The sequence below is a fragment of the Gigantopelta aegis genome, chromosome 3, assembly GCF_016097555.1.
Source record: "Gigantopelta aegis isolate Gae_Host chromosome 3, Gae_host_genome, whole genome shotgun sequence".
Taxonomy (NCBI): domain Eukaryota; kingdom Metazoa; phylum Mollusca; class Gastropoda; order Neomphalida; family Peltospiridae; genus Gigantopelta; species Gigantopelta aegis.
The window spans coordinates 94,808,505-94,821,004 of NC_054701.1; the positions used below are offsets into that span (position 1 = coordinate 94,808,505).

The 12,500-nt window shown below is 39.7% G+C and overlaps 1 protein-coding gene across 3 annotated transcripts in view; it reads right to left on the reverse strand.

Annotated features, from left to right (window-relative positions):
• Nucleotides 1-1,478: 1,478 nt before the first annotated feature.
• Nucleotides 1,479-12,500, reverse strand: part of LOC121369386 (serine/threonine-protein kinase PAK 1-like) — a 14,115-nt gene continuing 3,093 nt past the window's right edge. For all 3 annotated transcript variants that reach the window (XM_041494453.1, XM_041494454.1, XM_041494452.1), the window contains exons 3-8: nt 12,373-12,499; nt 11,634-11,718; nt 7,215-7,278; nt 6,297-6,572; nt 5,577-5,777; nt 1,479-3,054 (exon numbers count right to left, since the gene is read on the reverse strand). In XM_041494453.1, coding sequence (XP_041350387.1) covers nt 2,724-3,054; nt 5,577-5,777; nt 6,297-6,572; nt 7,215-7,278; nt 11,634-11,718; nt 12,373-12,499 — 1,084 coding nt within the window. In that variant the 3' untranslated portion in view covers nt 1,479-2,723. The remainder of the gene's footprint in view (nt 3,055-5,576; nt 5,778-6,296; nt 6,573-7,214; nt 7,279-11,633; nt 11,719-12,372; nt 12,500) is intronic.

The following is a 12,500-nucleotide window of genomic DNA, read 5'->3' on the forward strand; positions in this document are numbered from 1 at the left end:
TCATTTCCTTACCTATATTGCAGTAGCTAGACCAAGTGTTAAAATATCCACATAGCCATGCTGAGGTGTCGTTCAAGAAACACTAATTTCCTTACGTATATTGCTGTAGCTAGACCAAGTGTTAAAATATCCAAATAGCCATGCTGAGGTGTCGTTCAAGAAACACTAATTTCCTTACGTATATTGCTGTAGCTAGACCAAGTGTTAAAATATCCAAATAGCCATGCTGAGGTGTCGTTCAAGAAACACTAATTTCCTTACCTATATTGCAGTAGCTAGACCAAGTGTTAAAATATCCAAATAGCCATGCTGAGGTGTCGTTCAAGAAACACTAATTTCCTTACCTATATTGCAGTAGCTAGACCAAGTGTTAAAATATCCAAATAGCCATGCTGAGGTGTCGTTCAAGAAACACTAATTTCCTTACCTATATTGCAGTAGCTAGACCAAGCGTTAAAATATCCAAATAGCCATGCTGAGGTGTCGTTCAAGAAACACTCATTTCCTTACGTATATTGCAGTAGCTAGACCAAGTGTTAAATATCCAAATAGCCATGCTGAGGTGTCGTTCAAGAAACACTAATTTCCTTACCTATATTGCAGTAGCTAGACCAAGTGTTAAAATATCCAAATAGCCATGCTGAGGTGTCGTTCAAGAAACACTCATTTCCTTACCTATATTGCAGTAGCTAGACCAAGTGTTAAAATATCCACATAGCGATGCTGAGGTGTCGTTCAAGAAACACTCATTTCCTTACCTATATTGCAGTAGCTAGACCAAGTGTTAAAATATCCACATAGCCATGCTGAGGTGTCGTTCAAGAAACACTCATTTCCTTACCTATATTGCAGTAGCTAGACCAAGTGTTAAAATATCCAAATAGCCATGCTGAGGTGTCGTTCAAGAAACACTCATTTCCTTACCTATATTGCTGTAGCTAGACCAAGTGTTAAAATATCCAAATAGCCATGCTGAGGTGTCGTTCAAGAAACACTAATTTCCTTACCTATATTGCAGTAGCTAGACCAAGTGTTAAAATATCCAAATAGCCATGCTGAGGTGTCGTTCAAGAAACACTAATTTCCTTACCTATATTGCAGTAGCTAGACCAAGTGTTAAAATATCCAAATAGCCATGCTGAGGTGTCGTTCAAGAAACACTAATTTCCTTACCTATATTGCAGTAGCTAGACCAAGCGTTAAAATATCCAAATAGCCATGCTGAGGTGTCGTTCAAGAAACACTAATTTCCTTACCTATATTGCAGTAGCTAGACCAAGTGTTAAAATATCCAAATAGCCATGCTGAGGTGTCGTTCAAGAAACACTAATTTCCTTACCTATATTGCAGTAGCTAGACCAAGTGTTAAAATATCCAAATAGCCATGCTGAGGTCAAGAAACATTAATTTCCTTACCTATATTAGTATCACAAGTTTGTGATTCATACGAATGACACAGAAACTAAATTCATAAACTGTAAATTTTCGTTTTTTATATTACATCAGAAATTTGATAGTGTTTATGTACAAAACAGTTTCTGAATACACATGTCTATAACAACACAAACAAACAATACCCAAGGTTTAATGGTATAATCCGGTGCATCGCTGTGTTTTAGAATCACATTCATCCAATGAATTAAATCGTATTTTCAACTTCACCTTGTCCCCAGCATTAGATTTGACATCAGCCAAAACCATTTCCTTCTCTTCGTCTCCAACAGTCATTCAGAATGCCTTAAGATGAAGACACTTTTATATAAGCAGTGCTTTGATTGGTTGTATGAAGGGTGATATGGACAAATCATGACGCTTGGTTTACTCAGACCTGCTGACGTCAAAACGGACACTGGAATCCGATTACACGGAAAGTAGGATCTCATTTGATTCAGGCCATTCAGGTATGATAGCGTAAAGGACCTGTGGTATGGAATGTGATGTATGAATGTTGGAACTGTTCAATAAATAAAGGTTCTAAACGATATTTTAAATAGCAGATTCAGTATATAAGATTTACAATCACCACTATATATAACAGCATTCACTGGTAGATTCCATGGATGAATATAGCAGTTGGGAGCAAAGCCGAGGTTGTTACAAACATAGGAAGCGGTGTCCTGTTAGTCTCACTGTGTTCTTTCTGTTGTCCAACAGGGAGAACACCCTATATTACAGTACTTTGTTTGTTGTTTGTTACCCCCACTCTTTATTTCAGACAAGGTTTGACCCTGGATTCTGATATATAATTGTGACCATGATGACATTACTACAAGGCAACATCCTTCTTAATGGGAGATGTGGAATGTGATACATATGTGTAAGGACTCTTCACTAACTGAAATTTAATTTAAAGGTTCAACATCACTGCGTTAAATAGCATATTCATCCCCTATCTTGGACACATCCACCGGGAATCTCAGTGGATGTAAGCAAATGGTTTTGAGATATTTTGCTTTATATATGCTTTATAATAGTGTAAAAGTGTGTAAATATAAAAGTGAGCCCCCCCCCCCCCCCCCCCCCCCCCCCCCCCCTTACCGTTTGGCACCTTTCTAAGCCACTGTCCATTATATCTTTAAGCTGAAGCACATAATTACAATGACCACCACTAATATCAAGGCAGATTCATTTTGAGCGGGCTGCTGGACTATGTTACAAGCGAATTTATAGGAACTCTTCAGCGAAAAGAGGTCTAAAATTATTTCTCTAAGTAGCACACATCACTACAAGGCTGTCTCCTTTTTGTGTTGTCCCCTAGCCGCCTCTATGAGGGGGGGTATCGAGGTGAGTTCGGCGCAGTGTTTGAAGAAGTCCAGCGCTAACAGCTGTGTACAGTCGTACCTCCGCTCCACGTTAACCTCTAGCGAGGCGTACAGGTAGCTGCCGAGCTCCTTGGAGAGTTTCTCCACGGGGATGTCAGGGCGGCCCTTGGAGGCGATCATCCACGACGCCCTGAAGGGCGGCATCTCGAGGAAGTAGGGCGGCACGCCGTCTATCATCTCTATCGCGGTGATCCCTAGACTCCACACGTCAACCTTTTTACCGTGAGGTCTCCTGAAAATAATCGTAATGTGTGTCACTACAAATAATCAGTCAGTATTACTACATCACTACAAAACATTTGGTGATGATGCTAATATGGTCCCCAGACTCCATACATCAAATTTTTTACTCATTATAAAATGTTGAATCATGGTGGACATATGATCCCCAGACTCCACACGTCAACTTTCTTACCGTGGGGCCTCCTGGAAATAATGATACTGTACCTCACTAGAGAATGTTTGATCATGACGGTAATATACTTCACTACAAATAATATCAGTCAATATTACGACCCAGCCAGATAGTCCCAGTGGTTGATGCAAACAATGTTATTCAACGTTCAGTTTGTACCACATGTTAAAATTCACTCTTGTCTTTGCAATAGTAATTATTTCACTTCAGTTCATGCTAAAGGTGAGACAACCATATTAAAACTAATCTAGAGTTACTCAACCTAGTCTGTGTACAGTCACCTATTTCTACTTCCCTTGATACAACAAGAAAATTAACCATTTTCATTTTCTTTCTTTCTTATGTCTTTGATTTGCAGTGTTTGCTGTGCTCTGCATGTCATTGAAAAAACTTCATAGTTAAATATCATAACACAAACTATGACTTAACGATTAGTTATATATTAGCTCGAAAATATCATGTCGATGGTGAAGAGAAGTAAGAGAAAGAAAAACAATCACCATAGGCATCATCAGAGTTCGTTTGTATAATGAAATAGTAGGTCAACACTATCAACACATCCCTCAACACCATCAACACATCCCTCAACACCATCAACACATACCTCAACACCGGTAACACATACCTCAACACCGTCAACACATACCTCAACACCATCAACGCATACCTCAACACCATCAACGCATACCTCAACACCTTAAACACATACCTCAACACCATCAACACATACCTCAACACCACCAACACATACCTCAACACCTTCAACACATACCTCAACACCTTCAACACTTACCTCAACACCGTCAACGCATACCTCAACACCATCAACGCATACCTCAACACCATCAACACATACCTCAACACCTTCAACGCATACCTCAACACCGTCAACGCATACCTCAACACCGTCAACGCATACCTCAACACCGTCAATACATACCTCCACACCACCAACACATACCTCCACACCATCAACACATACCTCAACACCTTCAACGCATACCTCAACACCGTCAACGCATACCTCAACACCGTCAACGCATACCTCAACACCGTCAATACATACCTCCACACCACCAACACATACCTCCACACCGTCAACACATACCTCAACACCGTAAAAAACATACCTCCACACCTTCAACACATACCTCCACACCTTCAACACATACCTCAACACTGTCAACGCATACCTCAACACCGTCAACGCATACATCAACACCATCAACGCATACCACAACACCATCAACGCATACCTCAACACCTTCAACACATACCTCCACACCACCAACACATACCTCAACACCACCAACACATACCTCAACACCTTCAACACATACCTCAACACTGTCAACACATACCTAAACACCATCAACGCATACCTCAACACCATCAACGCATACAACGCATACCTCAACACCGTCAACGCATACCTCAACACCATCAACGCATACCTCAACACAATCAACGCATACCTCAACACCATCAACGCGTACCTCAACACCTTCAACACATACCTCAACACCACCAACACATACCTCAACACCTTTAACACATACCTCAACACCATCAACCATACCTCAACACCATCAGCACATACCTCAACACCATCAACACATACCTCAACACCTTCAACACATACTTCCACACCACCAACACATACCTCAACACCTTCAACACATACCTCAACACCTTTAACACATACCTTAACACCATCAACCATACCTCAACACCATCAGCACATACCTCAACACCATCAACACATACCTCAACACCTTCAACACATACTTCCACACCACCAACACATACCTCAACACCTTCAACACATACCTCAACACCTTCAACACATACCTCAACACCATCAACACTTACCTCAACACCGTCAACGCATACCTCAACACTATCATCACATACCGTCAACACTTACCTCAACACCGTCAACACATACCTCAACACCATCAACGCATACCTCAACACCATCAACGCATACCTCAACACCATCAACACATACCTCAACACTATCAACACATACCTCAACACCGTCAACACATATCTCAACACCATCAACACTTACCTCAACACCGTCAACACATACCTCAACACTATCATCACATACCGTCAACACTTACCTCAACACCGTCAACACATACCTCAACACCATCAACGCATACCTCAACACCATCAACACATACCTCAACACCATCAACACATACCTCAACACCATCAACACATACCTCAACACCGTCAACACACACCTCAACACCGTCAACGCATACCTCAACACCGTCAACGCATACCTCAACACCATCAACACATACCTCAACACCATTAACACATACCTGAGGACGATTTCCGGCGCCGCCCAGTAGGTGGTGCCCGCGTTAGTTCTCCGCTTGTCTCGCTCGCTGCTCAACTGTGCGCAGTAGCCGAAGTCGGTGAGTTTGACGGCGCCGTTCAGTCCCAGGAGGACGTTGTCGCTCTTGATGTCGCGGTGGATGATGTTCCTCCCGTGCAGGTACTCCAGACCTTTGAGACACTCCCTGCAGGGTGCAAGCCACCAAATCAAACACCACAGACGACAATAGTAATACGGAATAGTAACTAGAACTAATTAAGTTTAAAGTTGTGCTTTTCACAAAAACAAGTTATAAATTAAAATTTTCAAAACAGTTAGGAAAAAAAAGACATTTATTTATTTATTTATTTATTTATACTCCTATCACATTAAAAAAGTAGAGGGGGAAAATGCAAAATATTAAACAACATGTACAATAGTTTTCGTAGAGTGGAATCTAAAGCTGCTATATTAATTAACCACTACCTGAAGCGTCGGAAGTTGACATCAACTATATATTAATTTAATATTCAAATGAAAGGATGCATTCTCTTTAAAGTTGTGGGAAGCAGTGCCCCTCTGAACCCGACGACTATGATTAACCCATGCCCTGGGTGGACAGATTATACCTTCAATAGATTTAAACACAAAAATAACCTCACGTCAAATGAACAAACAAATGAACTTTGACCGTGATAGATGCTGCTGTTATCTACACGACTACCTGCAGACGGCTGCGATCTGGTTCTCCTTCATGACTGTGTAGCGCACGACCTCGGTGAGGGGCCCGCCGTCCAGAAACTCCATCACGACCCACAGCTTGGCGTCCACCAGGTAGCACTCGACGAAGCTGACCAGGTTGGCGTGTCTGCACGTCTTCAGGACCCGGATCTCGGCCACCACCTGCTCGTGTTTCTCCTGTTTGTAGATGTTGATCACCTTGATGGCCACCGTGCACTCGCTGTTCCTCGGCTTGGCCGTGTACACCACGCCGAAACCACTGCAAGTCACAAACTACATTAATAAGTATTTATAACAGTGGACATTTTGAACAAGGTCAAAAAGTGTTTCTGTCTGGTAGGAAAAGATATTACTGTGTTCTTGAACACCTGGTTCAGCACTGTTTTAAGGTGATTCATGAGGGCATGCCGTCATAGCTGTATATATTCCATTGTGATTCACGAGGGCATGCTGTCATAGCTGTATATATTGCATTGAGCTCTATTCTGTGCAAGTGTCTTTCTAAGCTAGTCTAGGAAGCGGCAGTCCTCCTATGATCCTTCAAGAGGGATGAAACATTGTGTTACAGATCTCCTAGTGGAGTGGCGGTCCTCTTAAGACGAGCACCTGATACTGAATCATGGAAGCATTCACCACTTTGCCAAACGTTCTTGTGTAAAGATACGATTTTGATCACGGAGTAAATTGATTATTTTTTACTGCCCTCCCTCTCTGGTTATTTTATTACATCCCTACATATAAGTTTGACTTTAAACATGGTGGATGTCTGCAGAAATCTATGACAACAATAAATGCATACGTTTATGATCTGCACTGTCCGGCTACTGAATGACGAATGCAATTAACCCGATTGTCTGAACTCATTCGTCTCCAGTCTGGTCCAGTTTAAACGTGTACTCACCCGGCTCCTATCTCTTTAATGATGTCATATTTGCTTTTGGGGTCTCCCTTTGATGATAATGCCTCTGCAAACAAAAAATACACAAACACCACAATTAAATGACGACGCATTCCTTGGTATACTCACGGTGACACACGCGCCAAAATCTGACAACTCAAAAGCTGACTAATATCACTTCAAAGCGCGATCTCAATGCTGGGTAATGGCAGCTTCCCGCCAAAAGAGTTCAAATATAAAGATAATACCATGGTCATCATGCTCGTGGAAAATATTAATCAAATAATTTCATTTACTAGTAAATTGAACATTGGGAAAAATGAATCGGATATAGTTTTGAAATTTTGTACTGTCGCCAATTTCGCGGACACTAACACCTCGACTCGATTTAACTGCTGCCGACTAGCCTCGGTGGCGTCGTGGCAGGCCATCGGTCTACAGGCTGGTAGGTACTGGGTTCGGATCCCAGTCGAGGCATGGGATTTTTAATCGAGATACCGACTCCAAACCCCGAGTGAGTGCTCCGCAAGGCTCAATGGGTAGGTGTAAACCACTTGCACCGACCAGTGATCCATAACTGGTTCAACAAAGGCCATGGTTTGTGCTATCCTGCCTGTGGGAAGCGCAAATAAAAGATCCCTTGCTGCCTGTCGTAAAGAAGAGTAGCCTATGTGGCGACAGCGGGTTTCCTCTAAAAACAGTGTCAGAATGACCATATGTTTGACGTCCAATAGCCGATGATAAGATTAAAAATCAATGTGCTCTAGTGGCGTCGTTAAATAAAACAAACTTTACTTTACTTTACTTTGCTGCCGACTAAATATGTTTAGCACAAACAGAAAACTTGTCGCCACTGACTGTCTAGGAAAAAATAAATATAGTAAATAAATCTATAAATAAATATACAATTATCAATGAATCTGGCGTAAAATAAACAACATAAACACGTGTCCAGTAACTGATAAACACAGATGTACTTGCATATATAAACCTAGCATTACGTAGCCAGTAACTGATAAACACAGACGTACTTGTATATATAAACCTAGCATTACGCAGTCAGTAACTGATAAACACAGATGTACTTGTATATATAAACCTAACATAACGTAGCGAGTAACTGATAAACACAGATGTACTTGTATATATAAACCTAGGATTACGTAGCGAGTAACTGATAAACAAAGATGTACTTGTGTATATAAACCTAGGATTACGTAGCGAGTAACTGATAAACAAAGATGTACTTGTGTATATAACCCTAGGATTACGTAGCCAGTAACTGATAAACACAGATGTACTTGTATATATAAACCTAGGATTACATAGCCAGTAACTGATAAACACAGATGTACTTGTATATATAAACCTAGGATTACGTAGCCAGTAACTGATAAACACAGATGTACTTGTATATGTAAACCTAGCATAACGTAGCCAGTAACTGATAAACACAGATGTACTTGTATATGTAAACCTAGGATTACATAGCCAGTAACTGATAAACACAGATGTACTTGTATATGTAAACCTAGCACAACGTAGCCAGTAACTAATAAACAAAGATGTACTTGTATATATAACACCTACCACAACGTAGCCAGTAACTGATCAACACAGATGTACTTGTATATATAAACCTAGCACAACGTAGCCAGTAACTGATCAACACATATGTACTTGTACATATAAACCTAGCATAACGTAGCCAGTAACTGATAAACAAAGATGTACTTGTATATATAAACCTAGGATTACGTAGCCAGTAACTGATAAACACAGATGTACTTGTATATATAAGCCTAGCATTACGTAGCCAGTAACTGATAAACACAGACGTACTTGTATATATAAACCTACCATTACGCAGTCAGTAACTAATAAACACAGATGTACTTGTATATATAAACCTAGCATAACGTAGCGAGTAACTGACAAACACAGATGTACCTGTATATATAAACCTAGCATAACGTAGCGAGTAACTGATAAACAAAGATGTACTGGTATATATAAACCTAGGATTATGTAGCAAGTAACTGATAAACACAGATGTACTGGTATATATAAGTCTAGCATAACGTAGCCAGTAACTGATAAACACAGATGTACTTCTATATATAAGCCTAGCATAACGTAGCCAGTAACTGATAAACACAGATGTACTTGTATATATAAACCTAGCATGACGTAGCCAGTAACTGATAAACACAGATGTACTTGTATATATAAACCTAGCATGACGTAGCCAGTAACTGATAAACAAATATGTACTTGCATATGTAAGCCTAGCATGACGTAGCCAGTAACTGATAAACAAAGATGTACTTGCATATGTAAACCTAGCATAACGTAGCCAGTAACTGATAAACACAGATGTACTTGCATATGTAAACCTAGCACAACGTAGCCAGTAACTGATAAACACAGATGTACTTGCATATGTAAACCTAGCACAACGTAGCCAGTAACTGATAAACACAGATGTACTTGTATATATAAACCTAGCATAACGTAGCGAGTAACTGACAAACACAGATGTACTTGTATATATAAACCTAGCATAACGTATAGAGTAACTGATAAACAAAGATGTACTGGTATATATAAACCTAGGATTATGTAGCAAGTAACTGATAAACACAGATGTACTGGTATATATAAGTCTAGCATAACGTAGCCAGTAACTGATAAACACAGATGTACTTGTATATATAAGCCTAGCATAACGTAGCCAGTAACTGATAAACACAGATGTACTTGTATATATAAACCTAGCATAACGTAGCCAGTAACTGATAAACACAGATGTACTTGTATATATAAACCTAGCATGACGTAGCCAGTAACTGATAAACAAAGATGTACTTGCATATGTAAGCCTAGCATGACGTAGCCAGTAACTGATAAACAAAGATGTACTTGCATATGTAAACCTAGCATAACGTAGCCAGTAACTGATAAACACAGATGTACTTGCATATGTAAACCTAGCATAACGTAGCCAGTAACTGATAAACACAGATGTACTTGCATATGTAAACCTAGCACAACGTAGCCAGTAACTGATAAACACAGGTGTACTTGTATATATAAACCTAGGATTACGGAGCCAGTAACTGATAAACACAGAGGTACTTGTATATATAAACCTAGCATAACGTAGCGAGTAACTGATGAACACAGAGGTACTTGTATATATAAACCTAGCATAACGTAGCGAGTAACCGATAAACACAGATGTACTTGTATATATAAAACCTAGCATAACGTAGCCAGTAACTGATAAACACAGATGTACTTGTATATATAAACCTAGCATAACGTAGCGAGTAACTGATGAACACAGATGTACTTGTATATATAAACCTAGCATAACGTAGCCAGTAACTGATAAACAAAGATGTACTTGTATATATAAACCTAGCATAACGTAGCCAGTAACTGATAAACACAGATGTACTTGTATATATAAACCTAGCATAACGTAGCGAGTAACTGATAAACACAAATGTACTTGTATATATAAACCTAGGATAACGTAGCCAGTAACTGATAAACACAGATGTACTTGTATATATAAACCTAGCATAACGTAGCCAGTAACTGATAAACACAGATGTACTTGTATATATAAACCTAGCATAAGGTAGCCAGTAACTGATAAACACAGATGTACTTGCATATATAAACCTAGCATAACGTAGCCAGTAACTGATAAACACAGATGTACTTGCATATGTAAACCTAGCACAACGTAGCCAGTAACTGATAAACACGGATGTACTTGTATATGTAAACCTAGCACAACGTAGCCAGTAACTGATAAACACGGATGTACTTGTATATATAAACCTAGCATAACGTAGCCAGTAACTGATAAACACGGATGTACTTGTATATATAAACCTAGCATTACGTAGCCAGTAACTGATAAACACAGATGTACTTGTATATATAAACCTAGCATAACGTAGCCAGTAACTGATAAACACAGATGTACTTGTATATATAAACCTAGCATAAGGTAGCCAGTAACTGATAAACACAGATGTACTTGCATATATAAACCTAGCATAACGTAGCCAGTAACTGATAAACACAGATGTACTTGCATATGTAAACCTAGCACAACGTAGCCAGTAACTGATAAACACGGATGTACTTGCATATGTAAACCTAGCACAACGTAGCCAGTAACTGATAAACACGGATGTACTTGTATATATAAACCTAGCATTACGTAGCCAGTAACTGATAAACACAGATGTACTTGTATATATAAACCTAGGATTACGGAGCTAGTAACTGATAAACACAGAGGTACTTGTATATATAAACCTAGCATAACGTAGCCAGTAACTGATAAACAAAGATGTACTTGTATATATAAACCTAGCATAAAATAAATGTAATTCCTACCGAGATCGTGAACGAACTGCTTGGACACGGCGGTGGGGTGTCGTATTTGTACCTCCACCACCCCGCCATCGGGAACGTCGTGACCCTGTCGAGAAGAACAGAAACACGTCACCAGGAACTGATAAACACAGATATTAGTCAAAGAAAACACTGATCAAATATACTCTAATCTCTACTGTGTTCTCCATTAACAAAAGTGAAAGTTATTGCGATGATTTTTAACACTATATTAACCACGCTCACACTGTGGAAACTGGGCATTTGATAAAAGGAAAAACAAGACAAATTAAAAATAAATAGTAACAGATAGTCTATCAAAACTGACATCTCTAACAGTTTGATAATAAACTTGGGGCGGCGACTACCCGCCGGTGGTAGGGGTGTATAGTAGGTGGTTACAAGTGCCTCTTAACAATGCCAGAAGTAACTACTAAACATTCTCTGAAGTGGTCAGACTAAGCCCACAGGTAAAGCTGATGGGAAATGGAAGTGTTTGACATGGATAGCCACAAGAGACAAGTACATGTCGCGGTTCGAGAGACAAGGACTGGGATGTGGAGGTGGACAGTGAAAGAAGTTGAAAAATAGGAGTTGCCAGATCGGGAAAAACTTAGATGAAATTCACAGGAACGAAAGAAAAGGGGTTAAAAAAAATAATAATAATAATAATAAAACAAAACAAAACACGACCAAAAAAACATCCCCCAAAACCGAAGGAAAATTGGGGCAGCACGCCTACCTTAGCAGTGTCGGGTTTCTCCTCTAAAATAGTTGACAGAAATTTGTTGTCATCCTTTTCTTTATACTCCTCAAACGTCTGCAAGACTTTCTTGATAGTAGCTAACTGCGCATGCGTGTCCTCTTTTC